The sequence below is a fragment of the Archocentrus centrarchus genome, chromosome 7 (genome assembly GCF_007364275.1).
Source record: "Archocentrus centrarchus isolate MPI-CPG fArcCen1 chromosome 7, fArcCen1, whole genome shotgun sequence".
Lineage (NCBI taxonomy): Eukaryota > Metazoa > Chordata > Actinopteri > Cichliformes > Cichlidae > Archocentrus > Archocentrus centrarchus.
In genome coordinates, this window is record NC_044352.1 from 16,807,299 (window position 1) to 16,834,980 (window position 27,682).

General features: G+C 42.4%; 2 protein-coding genes across 5 annotated transcripts; both read right to left on the reverse strand.

The window, feature by feature from the left end:
- Nucleotides 1–119: 119 nt before the first annotated feature.
- On the reverse strand, nt 120–13,548 carry ncoa6 (nuclear receptor coactivator 6). Of its 3 annotated transcripts, none has more exons than XM_030732628.1 (17): nt 13,433–13,548; nt 11,249–11,586; nt 10,648–10,803; nt 10,386–10,508; nt 10,000–10,122; nt 9,091–9,909; nt 8,818–8,949; nt 6,289–7,585; nt 6,060–6,175; nt 5,489–5,931; nt 5,167–5,403; nt 2,013–5,037; nt 1,613–1,669; nt 1,469–1,499; nt 974–1,015; nt 577–710; nt 120–480 (listed from the first exon to the last, which is right to left on the reverse strand). In XM_030732628.1, the coding sequence occupies exons 2-17, from the start codon at nt 11,544–11,546 to the stop codon at nt 434–436; spliced, it is 7,080 nt and encodes a 2,359-aa protein (XP_030588488.1). In that variant the 5' UTR covers nt 11,547–11,586; nt 13,433–13,548; the 3' UTR covers nt 120–433. The 3 variants fall into 3 exon arrangements, with proteins under 3 accessions (XP_030588488.1, XP_030588487.1, XP_030588489.1); XM_030732627.1 differs by having other exon boundaries at nt 6,060–6,178; XM_030732629.1 differs by lacking the exon at nt 974–1,015 and having other exon boundaries at nt 6,060–6,178.
- Nucleotides 13,549–15,003: 1,455 nt separating this feature from the next.
- On the reverse strand, nt 15,004–27,543 carry ggt7 (gamma-glutamyltransferase 7). Of its 2 annotated transcripts, none has more exons than XM_030734606.1 (16): nt 27,300–27,543; nt 26,115–26,664; nt 25,746–25,972; nt 25,418–25,569; nt 25,188–25,305; nt 25,002–25,069; nt 24,429–24,502; nt 24,158–24,351; nt 22,006–22,093; nt 20,304–20,431; nt 20,110–20,198; nt 19,842–19,994; nt 19,619–19,733; nt 19,391–19,528; nt 19,125–19,224; nt 15,004–16,595 (listed from the first exon to the last, which is right to left on the reverse strand). In XM_030734606.1, the coding sequence occupies exons 2-16, from the start codon at nt 26,332–26,334 to the stop codon at nt 16,423–16,425; spliced, it is 2,037 nt and encodes a 678-aa protein (XP_030590466.1). In that variant the 5' UTR covers nt 26,335–26,664; nt 27,300–27,543; the 3' UTR covers nt 15,004–16,422. The 2 variants fall into 2 exon arrangements, with proteins under 2 accessions (XP_030590466.1, XP_030590467.1); XM_030734607.1 differs by lacking the exon at nt 27,300–27,543 and adding an exon at nt 26,805–27,252.
- Nucleotides 27,544–27,682: the final 139 nt, after the last annotated feature.

The window sequence follows — 27,682 nt, forward strand, 5'->3', positions numbered from 1 at the left end:
TGTGCGTTCACATGCAAATTTAAAATGTTTCAGGCCACCTCGTATTAGCAATAAGCAAAACTAACGACTGAATTTAAGACAAGACACAAATCAAATGACTCAGATTCACAGAACAAAAGTGGTAGAAAATTTTATTTGTTTTACATTATACCGTCATGACAAGCTGCACCATCTATCTTCACATGATTAATCCAGCATTTCATATAAAAAGCACATTCACACAAACTGTATGCACACTTTCTAACTACAATCTCACATGGACACGACAATAGCATGATTCCTTTTAAAACAATCTGTACATGAGTCTCTTCCTCTAGTAAAAATTTATAATCCTGCTCAGAGAAACCATTATCAAGTGATTCACAGCGAGAAAAACAAAAAAAACCAAAACATTTACAGTACGTTTCACAGGTAAGCGCAACTGTAGTTGTGCTTACTTAGACTTCCTTCTTTTGGCCTGCGTGGGGCTCGCTCCAGCTTCTGTCAAAGAGAAGATGCATTTGTATTAAGAAAATGGTAGCAGGTGTAGCTTGGATACAGTGACTGTTACTCTGTCTTTTTTTTTTTTTAAATTACCTTTTACAGACTGACTGTTTGCAGGCCTGGCTGATCTCTTCCTAAGGCTGCTGTCTGCTACTGGCTCCTCCTCCACTTCTTTCTCTGCCCGGGAGCTGCGTCTGCTTGGCCCCTTGGGCTTCTCCACAGCAGCTCTGGGAGCACCAGATAGAGAGAGAGAGAAGAAAAAAAAAAAAAAAAGAAAAGAAAAGAAAGGGAGAACACGAGAGGGTGTCACCAAACAGACAAGGGTGTGAGTTAACTCTGCTCTAGTCAGAGAAAGATATAATACCAATCAGGACTCTGCTGTTTTTCCTCGTCTACCACAGATACTGTCCGTCTTCATCCCGACAGCATCCACTACGCTGACATGATCACTGCTTGTGTCTTTTCAGCACAAACGTGTTAAAATACATACCTTGAGACTAAGTTGATGGGCGTCTTTCTTTTCTTTGCCCATCTGTGATAGAAGTGGAAAAACAGCGGTAAACTATACACTGTGCTGAACAAACATAGCGTTACTTCCCCCACCATAATATGACAATCCCCAGGAAAAGAGACATGGCCACAAAGGTCAGCGGGAGAGTTGTTGTTGTGATAGGCTGTTCTTTGTTTAACATTTTGACATGCACTAGTATAATTATATTGTTGCATGCTTATCATACGTACCTGTTGCTGAGGCCACCTGGCTCACTGTTTTCACCATGTATCCCCCCCATGGCCAAGCAAATGAACTCCCTGAGTTTCAGTGAAGCTGAAATGTCTAAGCATTTCTTCTTCAAGAGCATGAATCTTAAGATTAGGCCAGCTTTTTCAAAGATCAGTAGTAAGGGATACCTTAAAAACCCTGCCCCATGAGGTATTACACAGCAATTCACAAACTTTAACAAAGAATAAAAAAACATCATCTTACCCCTGTTCAGAGCCGGTCAAGACCTCTTCACCTGATCAAAAAACAAAGAAAAAAAAGGAATTATGTGCCATCAGATGCCATTAGTCTTTTCTATTTAAGAGAGAAGTATTTTAACAATTCAAAAACAGTAATAACTACACTAACCTGTCTTCTCAGTGGCAGCAGGTTCCTGTGACTGTGGAACTTCTTGTTGAATGGGTGCTGGGAGGTGAAAGAATAAAATAGTTCAACTGACACATCTAAATAAATAACACATTAAAATATGAAGCACTGATTGTTCAAATAAAGCCACACGTGATATAGCTATGTAAATGTATGCAGGGAGCTAAGCAATGGACTCTCTATGGGAATCAGTTACCAGAGGGTTTACACAGAGCATATGAAACAGAAACATTAAATATTACTTGATACATAAGGTAGCACTATACATGTTGTTGTAACATGCAATGAGTGGTCCTCACCGCATCACTGACACATGGTGCATTAAGTTACTCATGAGCTCATCTGCTTCAAAAATTCATGTAGCTCACAGCTGCATGTTTACCTGCGGTGGTCTGAGTGGTTTCAGCAGCTGCTGCAGCTGGTGGGATGGAGGACTCTACAGCTGTTGCATGGTCAGACTGGCCTGATGGAACTCCGCTGAGGTTAGCAGCTGGTGAGGATGTGGTTTGGGGACCCTCCTGAACAAGGCCAGGTGTGCCAAGGGTTGGAACAATGGACGGTAGGGGACTTTGCACAAGAGGGACCGTGGAGAGTGCAGCTGGAGAAGAAACACCAGTAGGAGTACCAACTACAGCCACAACAGGAGCTTGAGAAGTTATGGCCTGTGTTGGCGTTGAGACTGAAGTTGGTGCATGCACTGAAGCCTGGCCAACAATCTGAGTAGGAGCAGTGACTTGACTAGGAACTGTGACTGGAGATGAGACTGCAGGCATATTAATGATGTTTGGAGAAACAGTAGTATGAGGTGCTTGTGCTTCAGTCTGAATGGCCGGACTAGCTGGAGGATGAAAGACCTGTGATGGCACAGCCCCTGTATGCCCCTGTGCAGGCCTTTCTATAGGACTTTGCTGGGAGTCCACTGTAACACAAACAGCTACAGCAGCCTGTGCAGGCTTACTTCTCAACTGGGCAGTAGGAGATGAAGAAACAGGGCTTTTCCGGACGGTGTTAACAGCCCCCGGACTAGAGCAGGGAGGAGGAGAAGCCAGAGGTGGCTGAAAGGGGGAAGATGCTGAAGGGCTAGGATGAGGAGATGGCTGTGGGACTGGGAGAGATTTCTGAGTAGAACTAGTCTCCCCAGGGCTTTCTGTTTTGTTAGCTGCTGGATTATTTTGCTGAGGAGCTAGGAGAGGTGCTGGGTTCGATGACGACATACTAGTGGCAATCTGGAGCTGTCCAACAGCATTTCTAGTGGACTGACTGCTGGTCATGTTAGCCCCTGAGGACTGGGTGGAGCTTGAAGCAGGAGAAAGCTGGATATTTGTATTTGACACCTGGATAGACCCCACCATTGTGACTGACTGAGATACCACTGTAGTATTGGGAGCCACAGATGCACCTGGGACCTGGAAAATTGGGTTGATAAATACAGGGGTAGTCGTGATGAACTGAGGAGGTCGGGGGGCAGAGCTCTGCTGCCGGATGTCCTGAGGTCTAATGTTCCTGTGAGGGACAGCCACCATGGTGGAAACCATAGATGTGGGTGGCTGTGAAGTGGAGGCAGAAGTGATAGGGTTTGAGGCCACAAACACGGTGATCTGGTTGGGGGAAATGGTGCTAGAAGAGGCAGGGAGCTGTATGACTGAGTGGACACTTGTCACAGTTTTAGGACTAGGACTTGGCTTAAGAGCTGAACCAATTGAGTTTACAGAAGAGCTAGAGTTCGAACTAGTACTAACAGTGGATGCAGAACTGCTCTGACTTGAAGCGACTGTACTGGGGTTTACACTTGGGGTGACATTAGTGTTGGTACTGACTGTGCTGCAAAGGGTAGGTGTTGGATTTACATTTGAACTAGGAATGACACCAAGGTTGGAAACTGGGTTTTGGTTAAGGCTGGGAGTAGTATTGGAGTTCATGTTATTGGGAGGGAGTGAACTGGAAACTGAAGCAGCCTGTAAGTTAGGACTGCTAATAGGTACTGAGACAACAGGTTTAAGTTTAGCTTCAGTTTCAGGCGTGTTCGCAACAGAGACTGCCAAATCTGTGCTCTGGGAATTACTGTGAAGTGGCCTTTCTGGATCAAAGGCAGACTTAGGACTGTCCTTTCCCATCACAGTACTACTCTGTATGGGTCTCAGTGACATGTTTGGCACACCTGTGTTATCCAGTAACTGGTTTAGAGAAGTCGGGGCTACTCTGAGAGCAGGTGAGACCTCGGAGTCCTGTATAGGTGCCGAGTGTGGCGGATGCCTATCAACGGTGCCAGCCTGCAGTTCCAAGTCAGTTTTAGGCTGCTGAGGTGCAGGCAGACGGGGACTTGTCATTCTGGGTGCAGACAACTCTCTTAAAGGCTGCGGCTGAGAGTGTGGTATCTGTCGCTGCTCTGCTGTTATCATTCCCTGACTATCCCTGACTCCATCAGAAGGGTTACCTTGAATTCCATGAAGGGTGCTCTGGGTCTGCTGTGCCTCCACACAGCCACTCACTTGTGAAGGCATAGATACTGGACTTGGTGGTACTGAGGTAGGGCTTACCATCACTGTTTGCCCCTGAGGGTTGACCAACTGCTGCTGGTGGGGAGGGCCAGTGACAGCTGCTTTTGTCCCCTTTTGTCTTCCTGGACTTGGGGTGGCTGACTTGCGGCTAGAGGCTGGGCTTGACCTCCTACTATTGCTAGGACTTGCCCTCTTACCCTGCACTCCAACCGGTTTGTCCTGTTTAGCACCTACAATCCCACCACCAGTACCAGCAGAAAATGGTTGCTGATTGTTGTTAGTGTTATTTCCACCTGCACTGCCATTGTTGTTGTTTCCTGGTAAAGCTAAGCCAGGAGGGGCCTGTCCAATGGCCTTCAGAGTTGTTGGATTAAGACCTTGCTGATCAAATCCCCTGTTTAGGTTTGGCTGCCTGGGAGGCAGAGGAATGTTGATTTTGGGAGGAAACAGCCCTGCAATAGAAGCATTTAGCCTCTCAGGTGAAAGGTTAATTTCGGAGGGTTCAGTACTGGGTGGACGATTAGTTGGGGTGAGGGGATGGTGGTATGGTCTGGGGCTGGCTCTGTTGGGGGTTTTAGGCCTTGAGCTCTGTGAGGTTGTGGGGACACTGGGGAAATGATGACCAGGCATGGGACCTCCTTGTTGAGGCTGAGTGGGTAACTGCTGCTGAGGACTAGCTCCAGTATGTTGGGGCATTTGTGCAGGACCAGGGCCTTGCTTCATCATGTGAGTGTTGGGGGCCTGATTGCCCACAATCTGTTGAGTCCCATTTCCTGGCTGTCCCCCCATTTCTGGGCCACTAGACCTGTCCTGCTTCGGGTGGGCAACTGAAGGGGCTTCTTCAGATCCAGTGGCTTGGGGACCCTGCCCTACATCAGGATGGGACATTCTTCGTGCAGCCCCTGCAAGCTAAAAATTGGAACGATACAAATTGTTTAAGTGCAATTAAATAAATACTTAAGCTTTCAAAAGTTAAATGCTAAAAATTAGAAGCAAATGTTAGCACTGTGTTAACATGTATCTCAGCACAGCCCTCACCTGTGGGTTCACCATCAGGGGCATTCCTCTGGCTTTGTCAGGTGATGGTGGTACCCCTCCAGGTCCTTGAAGGCTAATCATTACAGGCATGTTGCCTTGCTGTGAGACAGGATGTCTTTGCACCTCAGTTTGATTGCCCATTCCCCGAGGAGGGAGTTGCCCTCCCGGGGGGATGGGCATACGACTTTTTGCCTGCTCTTGCTGCATCTTCAGCATCATCATCATCTGCTGTTGTTGCTAGAAAGTAAATTGATGCTCAGTGTTAAGTATGAAACGTTGTTGTGCTGATACTAAAAATTGGCAATGTACACAATATCATTACCTGCTGTTGCAGGTGTGGTTGCTGTTGGGGTTGTTGCTGCGGTTGCTGCTGCAGTTGATGAGGGTGCATTTGTGGCTGGCCTTGACCTGTAGTCTGCTGCACTGTCATTCCCTGCTGCCCCTGAGCATTCTGGAGACCTTGTATCTGTTGCATGTGTTGCATCTGCTGCTGTTGCTGCATTTGCTGTTGCTGTAACTGTTGTTGCTGCTGCTGTTGTTGTATTTGTTGTTGTTGCATTTGCTGCTGATGCTGCATTTGCTGTTGTTGAATCTGCTGTTGCATGTGCTGCATTTGCTGTTGTTGTTGCTGTGGTTGTTGCTGTTGCTGCTGTTGTTGCTGCTGCTGTTGCTGTTGTTGTTGTTGTTGCTGCTGCTGCTGCTGCTGCATAAATTGCATGGGTACCTGCTGCAATACTCTCTGGTCTCCAGGCTGCCCAGGAAAGCCTAAGTAAAAGCATAAAGAGACTCATAAATATATTTAAAAAGATAGGTATTTTTTTTAAAGGTTGCTGTAAATAAAGAATTAGCAACTAAAATGGGCATTAAATGCTAAAAAATGATATGTTATTTACCTGCAGGCCTGTTAGCAAATTCAGGGTGTTTCTGACCTGAGGTGTCCAAGCCCAAACCATGTTCACCACCCAGATTTGGCAGTTCGGCATCATCCATACCAGGAGCCATTTCAAGACTACTAGGAAGACAATAAATTGTTGAAGAATCAGACAATTAGCCGATGACTGATGAAAATGAACTGCACCGCTTGGCAAAAACAAAACTGCAACTACAAGTACAAATTATTACCCAAGTCCCTCTACTTGCTGTTGTCCTTCTCCTTCTTTAGGCTTCTTCTTGCGTGGTGGTTTCTTCTTTTTGGGTTTGGCCGGATTTCCCCCACCTGCTCCCTGTTTTCCTCCTGGTCCAAACTGGCTGGCAGAAATATCACTCTGCAGTAGATTGACCAGCAATGGGCTAGTCAGTGTAACATCCTTGCTAACAGGAAAACCGCCTGGCTGTCCACAAGGTCCCGCCATCGGCATCTGACCTGTAAACTGTGAGTTGAAATTCATGCCATGACCTGGAAAGTGTCCATTTCCCATCTGCATGTGCTGAGGACCTCCCATCATGCTTTGCTGCTGCTGTGCCTGCATATCAGGGACCATTTGTTGAACTCCCAAATCTCCTGTCCCACTATTCGGATCCCCCATGGCATGTGAGTGTTGCTGAGCTGCTTGTTGTGGTTGTTGTTGTTGTTGTTGTGGCTGCTGCTGCTGCATCATGGCCTGTTGTTGTTTCTGTTGCAACTGCTGCTGCTGTTGTTGCAACTGTTGCTGAATGAGAGGGTGAGCAGAAGGGAGTCTCATCTGCTGCCCATGCATGCCCATAGCTTGATTAGGATTTCCAGCAATAGGAACCTGCTGTGACTGTTGCTGGTTCATCTGCTGGTGCTGCTGTTGCTGCTGCAGCTGTTGCAGCTGGTGCTGTTGTTGCATTTGCTGCTGCTGAAGTTGAGCCATTTGCTGTTGCTGTTGTGGAGTCATCTGCTGGGGGCCAACCTGGCCTTGGAACTGAGCCATATTACCTGGTACATTTGGAGAAGGGCCACGCATCATCTGTCCAGGCATAACCCCAGCTGGCATCTTGCCCCCAAAAGCCTGCTTGTTGCCTTGCATCTGGTTGGCAACCATTTGTTCCATCATTGAGTTTTGTTGCTGCTGTTGCTGCTGTAGCAGCATGGCCTGGTGCCCTTGGCCTCCAACCATCTGACCCTGCCCATGCATCACCCCCTGGCCTTGCTGAGGCATCATCTGCTTGGGTGGGGTCATTCCTCCCCTCTGCCCAGGATTGATGGGCCTTGAGAGGACAGTCTGACCTGCACCCTGGCCTTGAACCATCTGGCTGGGGGAGGAGGACACAGGCTGGGCCTGATGCTGGAGGCCCATCATCTGGGTCTGGAGGCCAGGCTGTTGCTGGCCCATACTAGGCCCAGCAGTTGTACCAGGTGCTGGACCTGCCATGCTACTTTGTACACCCATAACATTGGGTGGAGCATGGGGTGGTCCCTGCATTGAATTTGGTGTAGAGGCTGATGGTTGAGCTCCTAATGTAAAATGGGACACACACACACAAAAACAATAACTTAATGCACTTCATGTGAAGTATTCAGCTTTATGCCTTCTGCTAACGGCATTCTGAGCCATGGCGTGTTAGACTATCAGCACACCAAAGCACTTAATCCAGACTTAAGAAATGTTAAAATATAAGAGTCTCAAATATGTGAAATTTGTAGTTTGTCTGACAGCAAACTCATAAAAAAAGAGCAAAGCTAAATTTCATCACAATTGCTGGAACGGTGGAACATGTCCAAAGGAACAATCTCTTAAATTTTGGTGTGAATTCTAATAACTTTCTTTAAAGCCCCTTAGAGGCCTTAGAGAATGGTTGGCAACCCCCCAGCAACCACTGCCCTGGCAACAAGTGATCGATAGGGAAAAATGTGTATTTCCCAACTCCAACCTTGGTGGATATTAGAGGGTGCTCTTTCCAAGTGTCCTTTTAGCTGCAAGGTTTTTATATATATATATATAAATAAAAAATCACACACATATATATATATACACACATACACACACACACACACACACACACACATTTGTGACTAATGCAAAAGCTGGCAAAGTTTCCTTTAAAACCGACTGAAGGAGCAACACTGTCTAATTAGCACATATCTGCCAAAAAGAAAATCTGAGTCCAGTTTAGAGACTTTGTAATATTTTTCTATTTGTCCTACGCATGTTCCACTGACACTGTTTGACAAATACATCCCTACCTCTAACAAAAACAGCACAAGTTGCTCTATAGCAAAAAATAATTTTAAATTACTGTGCCATTTTAATGCAAAACATCAAAATTAAAATTATGAATTGTGATTTTGTGTTAAAAACTGTAAACTGAATACATTATAAGACAAAACTAAAAACTGATTCTATTTCTTTTAATGAAACCCTAAATTTTAGTCCACATGCTGCAGCCTCACCAATTGTATGGGCTGCTGACAACAATAAGTTTGTTGAACTCAAAGTTTAGGCCGATGATGATTAATTGAGCCCTTTATTATACATTAATGGCAATTCTTTTTTTTAAAAAAGCTATTTTTTTAGTAGTCATGCAACTCTAAACTACAAACCCTGCAGCTAAATGCTCAAAAAAAACAAAATATATTTAGCAATTGAAAAGAAAAAAAAAAAGTTGCTTGTCCTAAGAATGTAATGACCAAAACACCCCCCAAAACAAAACAACTCCCACACATGTGCAGTGTTGTAGCCATTGTACCTGTGTGAGTCATTGCTTGGCTGCTCTGCAGCTGCTGGCTGGGGCCTCCCACAGGGGTTCCTGGAGTGCTGGCACTCACCTGACCTTGAACAAAGTTTGGGGTTGGAAAGCCCATGGGACGCTTTGGCATACCTGCAGTTATTAGTAACTTTGTTATTTTAGACATAACAGTACCAACCATCTGTTATGGTTGGTAACCATTTTTAATTTGATTTGATTTTTTGACACTGGACATTTTAGCCTAACAAGAAATAGTTACAAACAGCATCTCACCTGGGTGAACTTGGGCCGCAGGCTGTGCATGCTGTGGCATTCCCATGAATGCCTGTTGCATGTTACCCTGTTGGCCGAGGGTTGCCCTTCCTGGTGAACCTACACCCTGGGGGAAACCCTGTGGAGTTGTAGGTCTCTGAGCCATCATAGGAGGTGTCCCTGGTGAACCCTGCTGAAAAGGAGATGATGACGAGCCAGGGGATTTGGCAGTGAGGTTACCCTGTGGTCCAGAAGTTGGTGGTAGGGGTGGAGGGGGTCTTGGTGGCCCTGCAACACCAGGGCCAGCCTGTTGGCCTTTGGGCTGGGGAGCAGCAAACTGACCCATTCCAGTCTGCTGCTGTTGCTGTAATTGTCCCTGTCCCATAGTATTAAATACTTGCCCAGCCTGCTGGCTGCCAACTGGGTAGGGGGGTGGAGGATGACTGGGGGTCTGAACTGTAGCAAGAGAAGGTGGGCGTTGAACCATCTGTGTTTGGGGTGGGGGCTTTCTCCAGGCAGGGCCACCCTGGGCAGTCGGTGGCTGAAGGACGCCAGAAGGCAACTGATTCCAGCCAGGGGGCGCAGCCATCTGGCCTGATGGGTTGAATGGAGCTCTAGGTCCAAGTTGGGAGAGCTGAGCTTGTTGCTGGGCCTGTTGCTGCTGGTGATGCTGTAGCTGCTGCAGTGCAGCAGGATTGAGCGGTCTCCCAGCCTGTAGAGTCTGCATGTGATGGGCAGCTTGTGGAGGCATAGGGCCTGAGGTATGGGGACCAGCCTGTTGATGCTGAAGCTGCTGCTGCTGTTGAACTGACATACCTGGCATCATTGGATCCATCACATCTGTGAGCAACAAAGAAGCAGTTTTTCTGTTACTGTACAGTCCAATGTGCAACCTAAACTGCAACATGTAGAAGAAATAAAAACCTGAACCTGTTTGTGAAGGTGGTCTCTGAAGGCGAGGGTGGATTTGTCCACTACTACTTGGTAACATAGTCTGACCTATCATGCCAGGCCCTGGGGGAACCATCGATGGATTTGCCATCCGTACCCCTCCTTGTGGAAATACATGCATATTAGTTTATCATATAATAGCAATAAACAAATAATATTTTTGAATCTAAATCCTTCTGAAGAAAATAATAGATTCACAATTACTAACAACACAGTAAGGATAACAAGAATCAAATGAAAAGAATGCAAGACAGATATTCATTTTTTCAAAAACTAGTAAAAGAACTACTAGACAAAATTCAAGCACAGTTTAAGGCTATTTTGTATATTTATTAATTTGTGTATTAATTTCAGTAAACTAATACCTGGACCAGGCTGACCAGGAAAACCAGCATCCATTCTCATCTGGCCGGGCGCACCAATTGGTCCATTCACCCGGACTTCTTGTCCTCGATTTGGTCCCATAGCCACATTGATGGCCCCTTCCCCTGAACATCAATGGACAGAAACAATAACTAACTTAACCAACAGTCTACTTTGCACCCTTTATTTTTAAGTGCCACAGACCAAAATAGTTTCATGCATCCTGCTTTGAGGTGCAGTGAACTGTGACTACTCTCTCGTTACCTTCTATCTGGACAGAGAGAATCCCCAGCTCTCTGAGCTGCTGCTGGTTGTTCTGGGCCAACAGTCGGAGTCGCTCCGCAGCATCCCGAGGAATGTTGAAGGTAACCCGCACGCTGTTCCATGGCTCCACGTGCTGTGGTTGTAGCCGTTCATGGCCTAAAGAACCAATAATTAATGAGGTGGTTTTGCAATTCAGTGCATAGAAGGCAGATTTCTCTAAGTGGGTGTGGAAAAAAAGATGGGAACACAAAGGGTAACAGGGACATGCTTCATGTTTGTAAAACCTGTTTTACGAGACAGTCAAAGTGTCCATCAAATATTTTGACAATGATCAAAAATAATATATTATTAAAAGTTAAAGTTGAAACAGTGACATTAGAATGAAATTTTATATTATTCAGTGTCAAAAAACTATAATTCAATACTGGAATCAGGAACATGGAAAGATCCAAATGAAGCCTGTTAAATACTGATATAAATGCAGACATCAGTAGGTGACAGCACTGGAAAGTTTCCATTCGTTTATCTATTTGTATGCAGTTTTTCAAAATTATGCCAAATACTTTTTCAAAATGAAAGAGTTAAAGAAAATAAAACTGACCCATATCGAGCATGTTCGGTATCCCGCTGAGGACAGTCTCAAGTTTTTGAGTGAAGTCTTCATCATCCATATTCCCTTGAAAGGCAATAAAGACTGTAAAATCTTCTCCCTCCCTGCTTTTTTCTTCCACGCCGTCATGCTCCTCAATTTTCTCCTCTTCTGTTACTGTGCTTCCATGGTAACTGTCAGCATCCTCTCCTGCATCATCCCCAACACCAGAGTCCCTGTCGGATTCAGTATCAGCCTCAAGGTACTCTGTCCTCTGGGACGACTTAGGTGGGGTGTGGCGATGTGCCATCCTCCCTTCTTAGTAGGAGTGGCGTGTGAACTGTTTTATGCTGCAATCACACATTAGACACAGATTATAATTAGATAGGTAATAGGTAATGCAAATTTTATACTAAGCCAGATGTTGCCTAATAAATAGAGTGTATACAGACTATTACGTCCAACTCTTGTAAGGGATTGGTACTTGGGTGTCAGCTGATAATCAAACCAAGGTATATGTATTGGTTAATGTACTGAAAATGTCACAACTCCATCTCATGATCCACACTGTCTCAGTCAAGAAATGACAAAAGTGACAAGTGTCAACAGCATCATTTGTCCTGATTGTGACAAATAATTGAAAACATTCAGATGCTTGATGGTTCAGCTGTAGGTTGTGGGCTGTAATCTTCATGGTAAACAAAATGCAGACATACTGTACTGAGTTAAAGTCTTGAGTAACCCCTCATTTCTTTGTTTTGCTTCAAATGAGCCAGACTTTCTTGTCTTGAGCAATAGTTCTCAGGTCTTTCAAAATTTTTCTTTAGACATTGGCCACTTTGTCACTCATTTTCAGTCCAGTCCTTGTACCTGAATATTTCAGATATATTTATTTGGTAAGCCATTTAACACCAACCCATGACTCATTCAAGCATGAAAAAGGAACCTAAACGCAAGAAATGAATGAGTGTTCTGTCTACACATAACAGGCAAGTAAGCAAAGAACCAATTTTAAATTGTATATTTAGGCACTTTTACTAGTAGCAGCCTAGCTGCTGAAACATATACTCTGTTCCCATATCTTTAGTTGAATCTAGAAAGTGCCAAAAGATAACACAAATAGAACTGTCTACAGCCATCTATAAAAATGGTGGAGGCTCTTTCGTGGTTTGGGGCTGCATTTCAGCCAGTGGTATTGGGGAAAAGTACTGCAAGACTTTTATCCACTATGAAAATACCATCTTGAAACTTTATGATTGGCAACAGCTTCATTTTTCTGCATGACAATGATCCCAAACACACTGCCAGTGCAGTAAAGGCACACCTGGATAGAAAAATACAAAATGGAACACTATCAGTTATGGATTGGCCTCCCCAGAACCCGGACCTCAAAGTTACAAGCAGCGTGGGATCATCTTGACAAAGAACAGAACAACAGGGAGCCAACATCCAAAGAAGAACTTTGAGTGTCCTTCAAGAAGCCTGGAGAACTATTCCTGAAGACTACTTAAACAAATGACAAGAAAGCTGCCTAACAACATATAGGGAAATGAGGGGTGGGTCAATACCTATACACAGTACTGTACAGACATACAAACTCACGTGATGTAAATGAGTATGACTGTAAAACACACGTTAACACACCTGTAAAACAATGACGTCACTTTGACCTGTGATGCTGAACTTATTATAGCAGACATGCCAAATGATAGAAAAGTGCTCTGTAAGAGATCAGGTTATTTGGAGCACATTTTCATTTCCATCAGTGTCAATTAAAGTCCCACAACATATAAATAAATAATAAAACGGGGGTAGTTTGCTTCACAAGAACGGCCCTGCAGTAGCATGGGCCTTAGCGCAAACAAGCTAACGTAAAGCGATCAAAATCCGTAGGGCGACCACAGATTTCCCGTATCCTGTGCTGGTTGTGAATTTTCTTGCCCCATGAGCATCATTTACAGCCGAAACACGGTTTGAACCATAATATGAAAGAGAATAAAATTAACGTCAAGCCTTCTCCTCCTGCCTTCTCCAAAGGCTCCAGTTAGCAAACGTTAGCTACGTTAGCCGGACAGCACACAAGGTAATTCACCATGAATGCACTGAAACGCAATGCATTAGCTTCCCGATTCGTTAACTTTAGCATACTACATATTATCACAAACAAAATACATGTAAGAAAAGCAAAAGCCTTACCACATATATTCATCTGAAAATAACTTCAAGCAGTCGGCATCTGCTTACTTGATTAGCTAACAAAACATGAATCAAACACGGTGCAAAGTTACCGCACGCAGTTCCTACTTCCGGCAATGCTTTTCAAAGTAAAAACCCAACTGAGGAAGTACCCTTTCGAATAATACAAGTCACTGAAGTAAAATAAAAGATTTGTCTATAATAATTGTAAAAAAAGAAAGAAAGAAATTAAGAAAGACCATATTTTATCTTTGTAAAATAACAACTGATTAATTTTTAAAGGGTTTTTCAGTCAAATACTTTTTTCCCTCCAGTTTTTGTTTAAATGCAGTACTGTGCAAAAGTCTCAAGCCACCCCTTGTTTTTTTATACTTTGCTTGGAAAATGAGAAATAGGTGCAGCAATTTATTGAAATGTGCAAACATAAAATACAAAAAAGTATATAAAGCAAAACAGTGGTTGTACAATTCTAATGAACATAAAAGTCAATATTTGGTATGACCACCTTTATTCTTCAACCCAGCCTGAACTCTCTTAGGCAGCTGTCTTGCAATGTCTTTAAGTAGTCTTCAGAATCAATTCTCCAGGCTTCTTGAAGAACATTCAGAGCTCTTCTTTGGATGTTGGCTGCCTTTTGTTTTGTTCTCTGTCAAGATGATCCCACTCTGCTTCAGTAATTTTGAGGTCCAAGCTCTGGGAAGGCCAATCCATGACTGATAGTGTTCCTCTGTGTGTTTCTGTTGTCATGGCTTTTCAGTCCAGTTGTTGTGTAATTTGGCATACTTCAGCCTTTTCTCCGTTTCCCTTACTTAAGAATGATTTTCTGACTGCCACCCTTCAACTGAGAGCATTTCTGATGAGATTTTGGCAAACGCCACATGAAGAGCCAGATGCATCTCACAGGTCCTGCGTCAGGTCCTTGCTGGATTTTTCCCTATTTCCTCATTTTGAGGACATGACTTTCAGATACTGTTCATCTGCTGTAAATAATTTTCTAGGTTTGCTATTTCTTCTGCCCTCCACTTGTTGAGTTCCCTCAAACTTTAAGGGAACACTGTACGCCACATCAAGATATGCCAAGGTTTCAGTTAATACTGCTTTGAAAATCACCTTGTTGATGCAAAAGTACTATTTTATGCCTGTCAAACTGTGGGGAACTTTTTGTGGATTCATGTAAAAAAACAATTTAAAATTGGTCCAAAAGGACCAGCACCCAACTCATCCTTTGAGTTAGATGCCTTTTTTTAGGCTTGAATAATTCATAGGTCATTGTTAAACTTAAATGAATTTAACACTGACCTATGAATTACAAAACACCTTCCTCTGAAAATGGTCAGGTACAAGGACTGGACTGAAAAATAGTGAAAAAAGCAGCTAGTGTCCAAAGAAAAACTTTGAAAGACCTCCAGAAAGCCTGGAGAACTATTGCTGAAGACCATTTTAAGAAATTCTATGAAAATCTGGCTCCTTAGAAGTAATATGTAAAGAAATGAGGGGTGGCACAAGAGTTTTGCACAGTGCTGTACATCAGCACAATGAAAGTGTATGAAAAGACTCAAAAACAGACAATCTTTAGCATTTAGGATGTGTGCAAACATTTTATTTCTGAACAGTGCTGGCTTTTGTTAAAATCAGCAACAAATGCAAACATCAAATCAAACATCAGGTGCAACATCAAACTGTGCAAATGTGTGCCTTAAGGCATGGTACTCTACAGTCCAGGAAACAAGCATCAACAGTCATATTGCACTAGTGAGGGAGAAAATAAGGTCAAAAGCCCACTTTGATTAGTCATCACTGGCTGTTCTGGACTTAAAGATCAAAGCCATTTTGTGTTCAAGTGCAGTGCTTTACAAAAAGCTGCTGGCTTTGTTCATATAAAAAGTCATTGCATTCAATCCACCTCTAAAGAATCCGATTAATCCAAATCTAAGGACAAGTGTACCTAGATCCAAAAAAAAAAACCAAACAAAAAAAAAAACAACAAAAAAACCCTTCACAAGCTCAAAATAATAACAAAATCATGCAACAACTCAAATTTCTTAAATTACATATTTAAATTCACTTAATTTCCAGTAAATGATATTTAAAACCTGCTAAACTGAATCAAATACCTCTTGATGAAGGAAATCAATTGAGATAGGATGGTCTCATCACATTTATGTATAACATATAACGTTGATGGTTAGTCTTAAAAATGGTCCCGAGAGCCACTGATTGTTTGCATGGTGTTAAAGCTGCAGCAGTTGTACCAAACAACATCTAATCACAGTTATACATCATGTAAAAAGCAGGGGAGTAAAAGCATTAGCCTCTGTGTTCAGTTCAGGACAGTCTTGTTCATGTGTGACACTGGTATAAATACAATCACCCTCAACACTCCACTTGATCTTACGAGTGATTTGGTTTAACGGTGAAATGTAGTGCAAGACAATGAAAAGCAAACCCGTGGGTGACTTCATGGTGTGGCGTAATTTCTTTCATGTCTTCCCCAGCCGTGCAATTAATTAGTCATTCATTTATATAAAACTGCTCACTCTTGAATGATCCAGGTTCAAACTAGCTGCTAAACAAATTCAATTTCACCTTTAAAGATTACTGTTTTCACCACTGACCTGGAATGCACCACACATTCATTTATGAACATGCCTAGCATTTCCTTACTCTGTTCTTGATAATGCAGGCTGTAGACTGACGCCACCAAAGATAAGGGTTTGGACACATATTTTCAACACTATGTACACCATGACTGAATGTTACATGAGGCTGTGGAAGAATAATTTATGTGCAAGATGGTGATCATTTTAGTATTCTTGTGATGATAACAAATTAGCAATCAGAGGATCCCTGTCAGATTCCTACAAGGTCATCTCAGCGAGAGCAGCGAGTACTTTTAGCTGATCAGCAGCCCTCTTACTCCTTCGTTAGGCATCATACAGAATTAGTCTTACCCTCTCGGCATTATATATAAGTATGACTGGACGGATGCACTAAGGCATATTGGACATAGTAAGGGCAGAGGCATCAGCACTACGGGGGTCCTTCACTCCAATGATGAGGTCATTGGTTCGCCGTGTGCCCTCCACCAAAGACAGAATATCTCTCCTCTCAACCCTGTGACCTTTGGCTTCCAGCAGCTTCACGTCCTCTTCTAAAAACCTGGCTGCAGGAGAGAAAGAGAAAGTGTGAGATGGTACTAATGTAATGTTGAGCTAATATAAATAGCAGTCATGGGCACACAGCGTGTTTAAACACTACAGGGACTTAGTATATCAGGTTTGTAACCAAGAGCATGTCTGCTGGCTTTTGACTTATTACACAGGTTCAGGGGCAAAATTAAAACAAGTGACAAGTTACAGGATGTTCTGTGATGATTGATTGTTCTGCCTCTCATCTACCAACTACTAAGTATTGGTAGCTGAGAGACAGGCTATTTGTTAAACCACAGCAATGGCTCATAAGCTAGGATCCAACTGGATCAATACCAATAGGCTTAGCCTAGCTAGATTAGCTACTGATTTGGCTGGTCACATTCCTCTTTTGTATTTTATTGGGCTGATTGGAGCCAAATGTGGCAAAACAGAGGGCACTACCTAGTAGTAGTGTACCCCACTTCTTAAGATAAACAGAACCAAAGAAGAATTTCATATTTCTAATAAACACACAAAAAAAGCTTTTTAGTAACACAGTATTCATTTTCCTGTTTTTCTCTCAGATTTTATTTTGCAAGTAAAAAAAATGCTGACTTGAAATTATATGTAGGCTGTTCTACATTTCAGGCCATTTAACTATCAAGAAAAACTCATTAAAATCATTAACCAATGCATTCAAGTGTATGCTATTTAGTTTACCCAGTCAAGCAAAGCTGTCAAGTTGCTATTTCCATCTTTTCCAGTAGCTCATCTACTTAGTTGCTAGGTTACGTGGACAAGTGCGGGTTCATTATTAGCCAGATCTGTGGCTGGCTTCAGCGCGGATATAGGCCTGGCAGCCACATAACATCCCTAATGTCTGCTCTGTACTGGATCATCAGAGTAATGTTACAGAGATATACACTGAACAGCCACTTAATTAGGAACACCTTGCTCCTCACTGAGCTGAGATCTTGTTGATATGATAGCGACACAGTTGCTGCAGATGTGTTAAGTGCACATCCATGATGTGATTTTCCTGCTCCACCACATCCCAAAGGTGCTCTGCTGGACCGAGTTCTGGACTGAGTGCAGTGAACTCCTTGTCATGTTCAGGAATGTGATGATTTAAGCTTTGTGACATAGTGCCGTAGAAGATGGGTACACTGTGGTCATAAAGGGATGAACATAGTCACCAACAATACTCAGGTAGGCTGTGGCATTTAAATGCCGCCTAAGCGTTAATAAGAAGCCCAACATGTTCCAAGAAAACATTTGCCACAACATTACACCACCACCAGCAGCCTGAACCATTGATAAAAGGTTGGATGGATCCACGCTTTCATAGTGTTCATGCCAAAGTGTGACCCTGCCATGTGAATGTTGCAGCAGAAATCAAGACTCATCAGAGCAGACAATGCTTTTCCAATCCTCTATTGTCCACTATTGGTTAGTCCATACATGTATGGACTATACCAAATAAACTGGCCATTGATTGTATATTATATCATTCCCAAAAGCAACATGAATTCACACAAAATTTCCAAACATAACATGATTTACAGGTCGGTGTCCACTAATTGGAATATTGGTGGTTTGATCACTGGCTTCTCGAATGTGTATGGTGAAGTATCCTTGTGAGAGATACTGAACCCCAAGTTGCTCCAGATGGCTCTGTTGGAGTGTGAGCGTGTATATGAATGCCAGATATAGGCAGAGAATGAAAGTATTATATGAATATGTACACTGTGTTTGTCTGCTATATGATATATTTAATTGAAATTGCTGATCTGAACAACCAATGATTGGAAGGAAAATCATGAAAATTATCAGGGGTGCACAAACTTTTGCATACTGTACCACTGTATGTGACTGGGGGATCAGGGATCAAAAAATGCTCAAAACTTCAATTGTATGGAAAGAAAACAAAATACTAATGGAAAGGTGTAGGCTTTAACTGTTTAATTAAAATATATTCTAGTGTCCCTTATCTCATCTAGCTTATCTTAACTGATCTTATCTTTCATTAAAAATGACTTCTATCATTATTGGGTGGCATCACTTACGGTCTAATTTTTATCCCTTTCTTGCCTTAGCAGTGACAGCTTTTCTCTTACATCATAAGCACACTCTCCACTTAATCTCCAGGTAAACATGTTTTCTTATATAGAGACATAGGGGCGTGGCTGTCTGGAGATAGTGTGCAGACTGTAGGCAATGAACATGAGCCCTTTGATTTAGAATGCGTTTGATTTACATGGCAGTAAGGACATAATTACCCAATGCACATGTGTGATAAATCTGACAGTGAGGGCCATTGTGCTGTTCCACAGTAACCGTAAACCTGTCATCTGCTTTCTATGACAACAGAGCTACTTGCTGCTTTTCCTGCTCCTCCTCTATTTTGCATAGTGTACAAAAAAACCACAACCTGATGACAAAGTAAGCAGTGATCCAAGGGAACTACAGGACCGTCTGCATGGCGAATATCGTATGTCATGGCAAGACTGTTATGGTTGGATCAAACCGAACAAAAGAGTTGGTCAGCAAGAAAAACTCACAGTCCACTAAGAGGATGTTGGGCTGCAGCTGTGGGTGGAGTCTTCCATACGCTAAACTGTCACTCATGTTTTTACGTGACGACAGAACATTCATCAGCACCTACAAAGGATCAGAATAAGATGTATTTTAAGATGCACAAATAAACTGTTTGGAAGAAAAGAGTGATTTACTTTGAGTCTTTAGGACCAACATCAGATTAAATTTCTGGGAACACATATTTTTACAGTGACAAAAATGTTACAAATTCCTTCAGTAATTAAGTAACCTGCGTTATGCCACTGAGAGCTTGCTCTCCATTGGATGACCCAACAGCTACATATGTGCCACATAACCCCACGGCTGGCCTCACTGCTGTGGGCATCAGGAAGGACATGGGTCTTTTACCAGGCTGGACGCTGTTATGCTACACCGAAAGAAAACACAATCCATAAGAGATGCTACAAATGTGTTATGAAGAAATCAGTTAAGTATCAAACATAGAAGTTGCAATTACTGGGTTAGGTGATGAGCTCTGTGTTTTATTAGGCCATGAGAAGTCTAGAATCTGGCTATTCAAAAGGATTCCTGAAGAAGTCACTATCCCACTGCCAAATGGTTTGTTTAGTGAGCTAAAACAAACAGAAGAAGAAAAATCTTAATTTGCATATTCCACAGATGTTAATCAACTCTTTACAGTCTCTGGGATTTGCTTATAGCGCATTTTAAGGGCTGCACACCTCATTACAGACACAATGTGGTCATCTGGGCCCATGACCATGACCTGGGCTGCTGCTGCACCATTCTCCAAGGTAAAGGTTGTCGTGTAATGCTGGACGGGGAATGCCTGAAAGTCGCTGATCATCTGGCGTAATTGGGAAGCCTGTGATTTACTTGGAGATTGCAACAGACAGGGCAGGGTTCAAATAAAATGTCTCACTCAATTAGGATGGATTTATACAATATATATTCAATATATATATGGGTGTTAGGTGGGTTGATGTCTACCTCAGCATCTTGGCAACAATCTCTAGGATGGAGGAGTCATACATGGGATCTCCCAGCTCACTAGCAAGGCCCAAAGCTATCTTCACAGCCTGGAAGATTAATGCATATTAAATTTTTTTTTTTTAAATACTGTGAATCAGTTTATTTTGAACATGCTTAATGCTCTGTAAGCAGCAGTAAATGTTTTGCACTACCTCTGCAATCCAGTGGTAGGTGGCATTTCTGGGCATCTGGCTGGTGATGTTGTACCCTTCAAGGATGTTCAGTGCAGTGATCAAAGCGATGCCTGCATGTGGAGCTGGGGCTGCCAACACGTGGTGTCCTTCAGAAACACGATCATTAGACAGAATATAAATAAACTGGAAATGTGTTCTCTGTCTAAAACACACTGCAAAGCAAAGGTACAATACTACTGCATAATACAGGTGGACTATGAGAAGAATGAAAACAATGAAATATACACGGTTGACAAGATGTGTTATCCATTTCATTTGAATTCCAAGGTCAACAACAGTGTGAGCACAAAGTATCGAGGTGTGCACCATTTAAAGCTCAAGAAGAAGAAACACGTGGTTTATAGCTAAAAATAAGTCAGTGCTTTATAGGATTCCAGCTCCATACAGGGTAAAATCATCCACTAAACACATCAGGCCACCACTTCCATCTCACTTCCATCATGGACTTCTTCACTCTTTACATTTGATCTAATCCAAAAAAAAAAGACAGGCTAAAGTCCTGTCAGGGTAGCCTGAAAACAGAGCTCAGAGACAGGGCAAGAGTCCAGTTCCCTCTGCTTTGGTTAAATTACAGTAATCTGAAAACCTGTTATGGATTTCTGTTTCTACCAAAAACATACTGCACAACCCAGCTTTAACCCTTTAACCTTGTCATGTACAACTGCAAATATAAGCGGCTGTTACTAAATAAATACTGGAAGGACACGCTGTGTTCACAGGAACATTGTATGAACTGATACAGATCAGTGCTGTCGAGGGTCCTGGGTCAGTTGCCCAGCGTTTTTGAATTTTTTTGATCAAGCTTTGTTTTTGTAAATTTTCTACTGATTTTTGGTTTGTTTAGTGTTTATATCATTTCTTGTATATATCAAATCTATATATTAAGCGTATTTAATCTTGTTTTAAGTTGCTTTAGTTCAGGGGTCTCAAACTCGCGGGCCGCATCCGGCCCCGCCCACTACTTCCTGTCCGCGATTTGATGTCAGAAATATAAGACAATTTGGCCCTTTAAGTTACTTTTTTGACATTTCGCTAACTCCTCTTAATTGAAGGGGAAAGCGAAATGTCAAAAAAGTCACTTAAAGGGCCAAATTGTCTTATATTTCTGACATCAAATCGCGGACCAGAAGTAGGGAGCAGGGCCGGATGCGGCCCGCCAGTTTGAGACCCCTACTTTAGTTAGTTCCTCCCTCAGTGTTCCTCCTTTCTGTGTCAATTCTCCTATATTAATTTTATTCATGTCTGTTTTTTTTCTGCACTTCCTGTTTTATTTTGATAGTTTTGTCTTTTGTGTTCTTTGTGATCAGTTTTTCTTCCCTTGTCTCATTAGTTAGATTCGGTTCACCTGTGTCTCGTTCTCCCCAGCTGTCCCCACTCTCCCTAATTACCTTGTGTGCACATTTAGTCCCTCAGTCTTCCTCAGTTTTTTGCTGTATGTGCTCTCTTATCCTGTGGTTTTCCTTTTGTTTCTGAGTTCTCTATTTATGGGTCCTGTCCTGCCTTGTTTTTGTAATTTTGGAAGAAACTTCAGCATTAAAGCTGCTTTTTGCGTTTAAGTCCTGGCTCCCAAGTCTCGCATTTGGGTCCACACTCTGCTTGCTGCATAAACATTCCTTACTCTGTAAGGCGTTTTTTCTCTAAGAGCTGAACTGGTATTTACCCTGATAGGTGATCTCTGCCGGCTTCTGTAGGACTGAGCTGTAGTTTCCAATATCTTCCTCTGTGAGCACTCCACCTCTTTCTTGCACCTATTAAAAATGAAAAATAAGTTTAAATTTAGAGATGAGTAATCTTTATCCTGAATGCTGAAGTTACGAACAGGACATTTTTTTTAAGAGCCAGAAACATTTAATTAAATTTACCATTAACAGAAACTATACTTATTTAAAAACTGTGACATATTAGATTCTGTTTAAATAAAAAAAAGCATTTAAAGGCTAAAAACATGGTATAACTTATATTGACCATTCATGTGCTGTGATGCCTGCCACCTCACATGTTAAAAAAAAACAAAAAAAAAACTTATGGGTAATTAGAGGAATCTAATTTCATTGAAATGAATTATCTCATAAAGCTGATATTGCTTGAGTTCTTATATCTACATCCGTCACTTAATAATTGTATGTAATGCGCTCTTGTGTTGCATTCTGTCACATTTTCTGTTGCAAGATCTGTAATTATTCAGCCCAGTCTCAGAGCAAAATGTGAAATAGTCACAAAAAAAAAAAAAAGCAATTTCTCTGATCATCTTCATGGACATGAATCGCAACATTTCTGACAGCATGAATTTACAAGGAATGCATTTCAGTCTGGACTTTATCTTGTGTCTGCAGCACTTATGCTGTCCAGAAAATGTGGGGATGGGTCACCCTGGCAACCAAGAAACCAACATTTGAAAGCGACGTAGCAACCTTTGCATTTCACTAGTTTTTAAATTCCTAATTCCAAATTCCTTTTTAATGCATAATCAAATATTTAGAATTAACATCCATCCATCCTTTTTCTTCGACTTACCATTGGGGACATTACTCAAAAAGAGTAATGTATTATACATTACTTTTTATACATTACTAATGCACTGTGCTCTGCAGTTACTAACTGGAGAAAGTAATTTGTTATACTACTCGCTACAGCACGTTTGCGTTACTCTGTAAAATGACCTGAAATACACTGTTAAATAATAATATAATCCTTAGGCTACAGTTCCACATGCCAACACAAATCCCTATCCTAATGAGGACACACATACAAACTTTTTTTTATTTAGTGTTTACATGTGAACAAAAAGCAGCCAAAAACCAGCCCAGAGACTTCAAAGCAATCGCCACAGTGATTCTACTGGAGCAATGTGAACAGGTAGAAACGGAGGCTGCAAGTCTGACTGACTCATCACTGCCTTTGTTACCTGTTTAAATCCAGGGACTTCCCTCCTCCTAGCATACAAACTGAAATCAGCTGATTATAGGTCAGCTGTGCATGGGAAAAAAAAAAAGTATGTATTTTTTTCCCTCTTTCTATCTTCCTGGTGTGCAGATAACTGAGGAACTGCTGTAATAGTAACAACATAATTGTAACTGTAATGTGATTATTTAATTTAGCACAGTGACCTGTTACATTACTGTGTCACTGAAAAATGGAACGTGTTACTTTGGAACATGTTGCACCCGACACTAATGGAAACGTTTCAGAACATATTACATAGGACTGATGAAAAATTATGCTTAGGGGCCTAAAAATAATGCTGGGAAATTTGTGTACAGGAACAGAAATCAGTTGATTAGAGGTCGTGATTATTTCACAAACTGCTGTGAGACTGCACTGAATTTTTTCTATTTAGGTTAGCTTTTGTTTTTTTTATATTTCAGTTTTATAGACATGGAAGTACTTCCACATGTACAGAAGCATATGTATGCTTATGTCAAGTCTATAAAATATGTTTCATTTGAAGATCAGTTTACCTGTAGTCATAGTGAAGTTAGATTTCTCTTAAGCTTTACTTCCCTCTGCTGTACACCGAGGAACAAGAGGCCGCTGTAGCAGAAATTCAGACCTACATACGCAAAGTGAATAATCTTTTCCTTTTGTGAAATTACTATAACTAATTTGAGTTTTCTTTCAGTCATTCTAGACTTATGATCACATCACCTTTTGTCACAACATGAAGGTGTAAGCCTGACCCTCACCATAGAAGAAAAAGTATAACAGGGACTTGATGTTTGAGAGGGGAAACGATTCACCATGGAGGCTATACAAAACTCATGAACACTTATATAATTATGGCTGTGGATGGGTGAAAAAAGGTTTGTCCTTACTGCAGCTGCCATTCCCTGGGCCACATCTCCACTGTAGAACGCCGATATCCCTTTAACAGCAACAGCATCCAACACGGCTGCTAAATCGAGGCGTCTGGTGAACTGTCCGGTGAGGGGAACCTGGTTGTTGGGCAGGAATAAATCCCGAAACGCTTCCGACATGTTCTGGCTCTTAACTTTTGCCAGAGTTTCAGCTGTAGAGAGACCAAGGGGGCAGTTAAAGACAGTGACTTCACCAAGTAATTTGTTCTATATATCACCCTACACTTACCCAAGTCAAGTGTAATGTTAAATCCATTTCTGGCCACATCTGCTGCCATAGTAACGACATCTTTCCAGGGGATCCTGATGAAATCAAAGATCATGCAAGTCTGCCTTCTTTTACAAATATTATACATCTCATATAGACACTCCTCATTTTCAAAGAGTATTTTTTCTCAAACTGAAAAGCCACATTTCCTCCCTAAATGGATTAGCCAGGTTAGCTCTTAACAGCCGAGGCCTCTGGATCAGGATAATTACACAGGATCAGAGTAATTGCAGCTTAACAATCTGAAAAAAATAAGTCACTGGCTTTTCTTTTAACACAGCTGGCTTACATTCACAATGAGTCACTGCGTTAGTTCTGAACAATGAGAGAAGCACCAGCATTTTCAGAGCTCAAATTATCAGCTTTTGCTTTTCTCATCTCAAAAGCACAATGAAAGAAAATGATGGCGTTTGTTTCATCGAGGAGCGTCACAAACAAGGTGAATTAAACAATAACCAAGAAGAAAAGAATGCAGCCGATCCAGAAACCAGGAAACATTCATGGCATAAGAAAAAATTGACTGTAGCTATTCACCTGCCATAGAGCTGGTGTGCCTGATGCATCCCACTGAGCATGCCAGGAACCGCCACCAGCAAGCCAGTCTGAAATGCAACAAATAAACAGGGTGAATGAGTAATCAAAAGAGTGACAAGGCTGACTTCATCTCTCTAAGTAATCTCAAATAGGTATAATAAAGAGTACTCCAGAATAATTCCTTACATTATTTTGAAGGTCTGTCAGCAGCATCTCTTCGTGGATAGCTGATGGTGCTGTCTCTCTGAAGTCAATGACTCTTGTCTCATTTTTCCGGATGTTGTGCACCAACATAACTCCACCACTGAACATCAACAGAGCAAAAAGTGGTCTTCATATTCATATTTAAGCAGGTCTGAGAAACTCAGTGGCGGCAGTTGTCTTCAGCAGAGATCGACATCTTCCTATAAACTCACCCTCCAATACCAGAGGTGTGAGGGTGGACAATTCCCAAACACAGGGCAGCAGCGATGGCGGCGTCAACACTGGACCCCTGCTTCCCAAGAACATCGAAGCCGAGAGATGTACACTGAGCCACATCTGTCACCACTGCTCCTTGGTTAAAGACCTTGCAGAAGACAAGGTAGAAAGTTTAAAAAAAAAAAGAAATCTTCAGAATGACATGGGCGTGCATGAACGGTAACTTAGAAGCATGTTGAGTCACCCATAATCTCATAATCACCCACGGTGAGCGAAGGAACAGTGTGCAAACATGGGTGCAGAAAACAGACATGCAATCCCAACCTGTGGGTCTCCAAAGTAGATCTGCATGATGAGAGCCACAGTGACTCCCGTAGCAAAGGTGAGACAGGCTGTGATGATGACTGTCAGTCCATCTCGCTGGCAGGCACATTCTTCTGTAAAGGGGTCTCTGTTGGTCTCTTGCAGTGACACGGTATCATGGCTAGCCAGGTCTGAAGCTGAGGAGGGGAGGCGCTGGAGACGAGCCGACTTCAGAAACAGATCTGGGTCTGAGACACAACAACACCGCACCAAACGCTATTCAAAATATGTCCACTTTAGTCAGTGAATCAAAAAACAAGCTCCTCTGTAACCATGACTGTGTCTGAGTAAAATATTTTGCTTTAATAACTTCTGACATGGCAGACTGACCTGTATCTTGCTCACTCAGTACGTTGTCATCATCCTTGCGTGATTTCAGGGTGTTTTCCCCAGACATCACATCATCCTCTGGCAACCTGGGGAAGCTGGTGATGCTCATGTAGTCCACTGGAGAGTAAGCGCTCCCCAAGGTTGTCTCCGGATTGGCATCTTTATCCACCACGCTACCACTCGGGTATCCTGCCACGATTTCCGGAGCAGCGTTGTGCATGACTTCTGCTTACTGTATCTTTATCTTTGAGGAACTAATGCACTGTCCCATTTGCTTCTTGTTTGGGATCGTAAGCCACATACATGCTACGGTCATCCAGATTTTTAAAAAAAATTACTGAAACATACCTTTATAGACCACTAGCGTTGCTGTGGCGCTGAAGAACGGCCTCATCTAATAGATCATTAAATCACAGTTTCATTCTGTGATCTATATAGCTTTAGGGTGATACCGGCAGCCTTACTAAAAGATCCCAGCAGCCTCCTCTCCTTATAAAATGTTATTAATAGGCCAAGACGCGGGTGTGTAGCTCCAGTGATTTTCTACAACCTGCATGAGATAAGAAACCATGTTAACTAGTTTTACATGAGGAATTTCCTTAAAGAAGCATACGACATATACTCTTTTGTGCATCTGAACACAGCTTAATATAAGTGTTTGCATGCGACAATAAGCGCGCCTCCGCTTACCTATAATGCAAAAAATATAAGCTGTTGTTATTGCAGAATAACAGCGTTATCACCGGTTAAACACGGTCCTTCCTCCGCGGCTGCTTTACCACCGCGATGCCACAAACTAACGCATCTCCTTTTTAAATTCAGCAGATGCGGCTACAAAGAGCTCGTAGCTGGGCTAATGTTGTTAAAATACGTGCAGTCAAATAATAACAAAGTAATTCCCCACCGTGTTTGGGGGGATTTTAAAGAGAGCAGGTGAGGTGTAAACGCAGCTCCGTCGTCAAAGCTGAATCACCGCGCAGCTCAGGGAAGCTAGCTTCATGTTACAGCCCAGACTGAAGCTCTGCAGCTCAGGATAACCGGCACGATATCGCCGTTTTAAATAACCCTGTGAGTGTGAAGTGAAAACCGAAGGCAACCCGGAGTAATTTAAATGTATTAAACTGCAAATACACATTCTGAAACCACCCACAATCCCGGGCGTCTTCCTACCAATATCAAACTTACTTTACAGTAGATGGCGTTAGGGCCTCGAAGAGCCTCTGAAATATCCTCTCCGCAACTGAAGACCATTAATCCCAAAAGCCATTCCAGACCCCCGCTTTATTTTCTCAACGGTCGACGAAAACCCTCCTCCTCCGCCCTGTGTGTTGGTGAGCTGGATAAACAGGTCATAGCAGGTGCTCACAAACCTGCTCTGCTTCAAAAGCTTCGGTCCCTCCCATAAAGCCTTATTCTATTTTTGTTCCTCCACCTATGAAATAGCAGACACATAACACCAAATTACTTCAGTGATAGTAGCATGCCATCTCTCAATGGGAAACTCCTTTGTTTCTTTCAAAACAAAGGTTCATGGGTGAGGGGCCTAGATTGATTATGATGCAGAAGAA

Bases quoted from the DNA above. Each gene is read 5' to 3' on its own strand.
- ncoa6 (XM_030732627.1), bottom strand. From the start codon at position 11,546: ATGGCACATCGCCACACCCCACCTAAGTCGTCCCAGAGGACAGAGTAC. The intron at 9,910-9,999 runs GTTCAGGTTTTT...TGTTGCTCACAG, and splicing joins GAGACCACCTTCACAAACAG to ATGTGATGGATCCAATGATG. The intron at 6,179-6,288 runs GTAATAATTTGT...TTGTCTTCCTAG, and splicing joins CAGCAAGTAGAGGGACTTGG to TAGTCTTGAAATGGCTCCTG.
- ggt7 (XM_030734606.1), bottom strand. From the start codon at position 26,334: ATGCACAACGCTGCTCCGGAAATCGTGGCAGGATACCCGAGTGGTAGC. The intron at 22,094-24,157 runs GTAAGGACAAAC...CATTTTTAATAG, and splicing joins CCCAGGGAATGGCAGCTGCA to GTGCAAGAAAGAGGTGGAGT. The intron at 19,734-19,841 runs GTGTGCAGCCCT...TGTTTGTTTTAG, and splicing joins CACATTGTGTCTGTAATGAG to CTCACTAAACAAACCATTTG.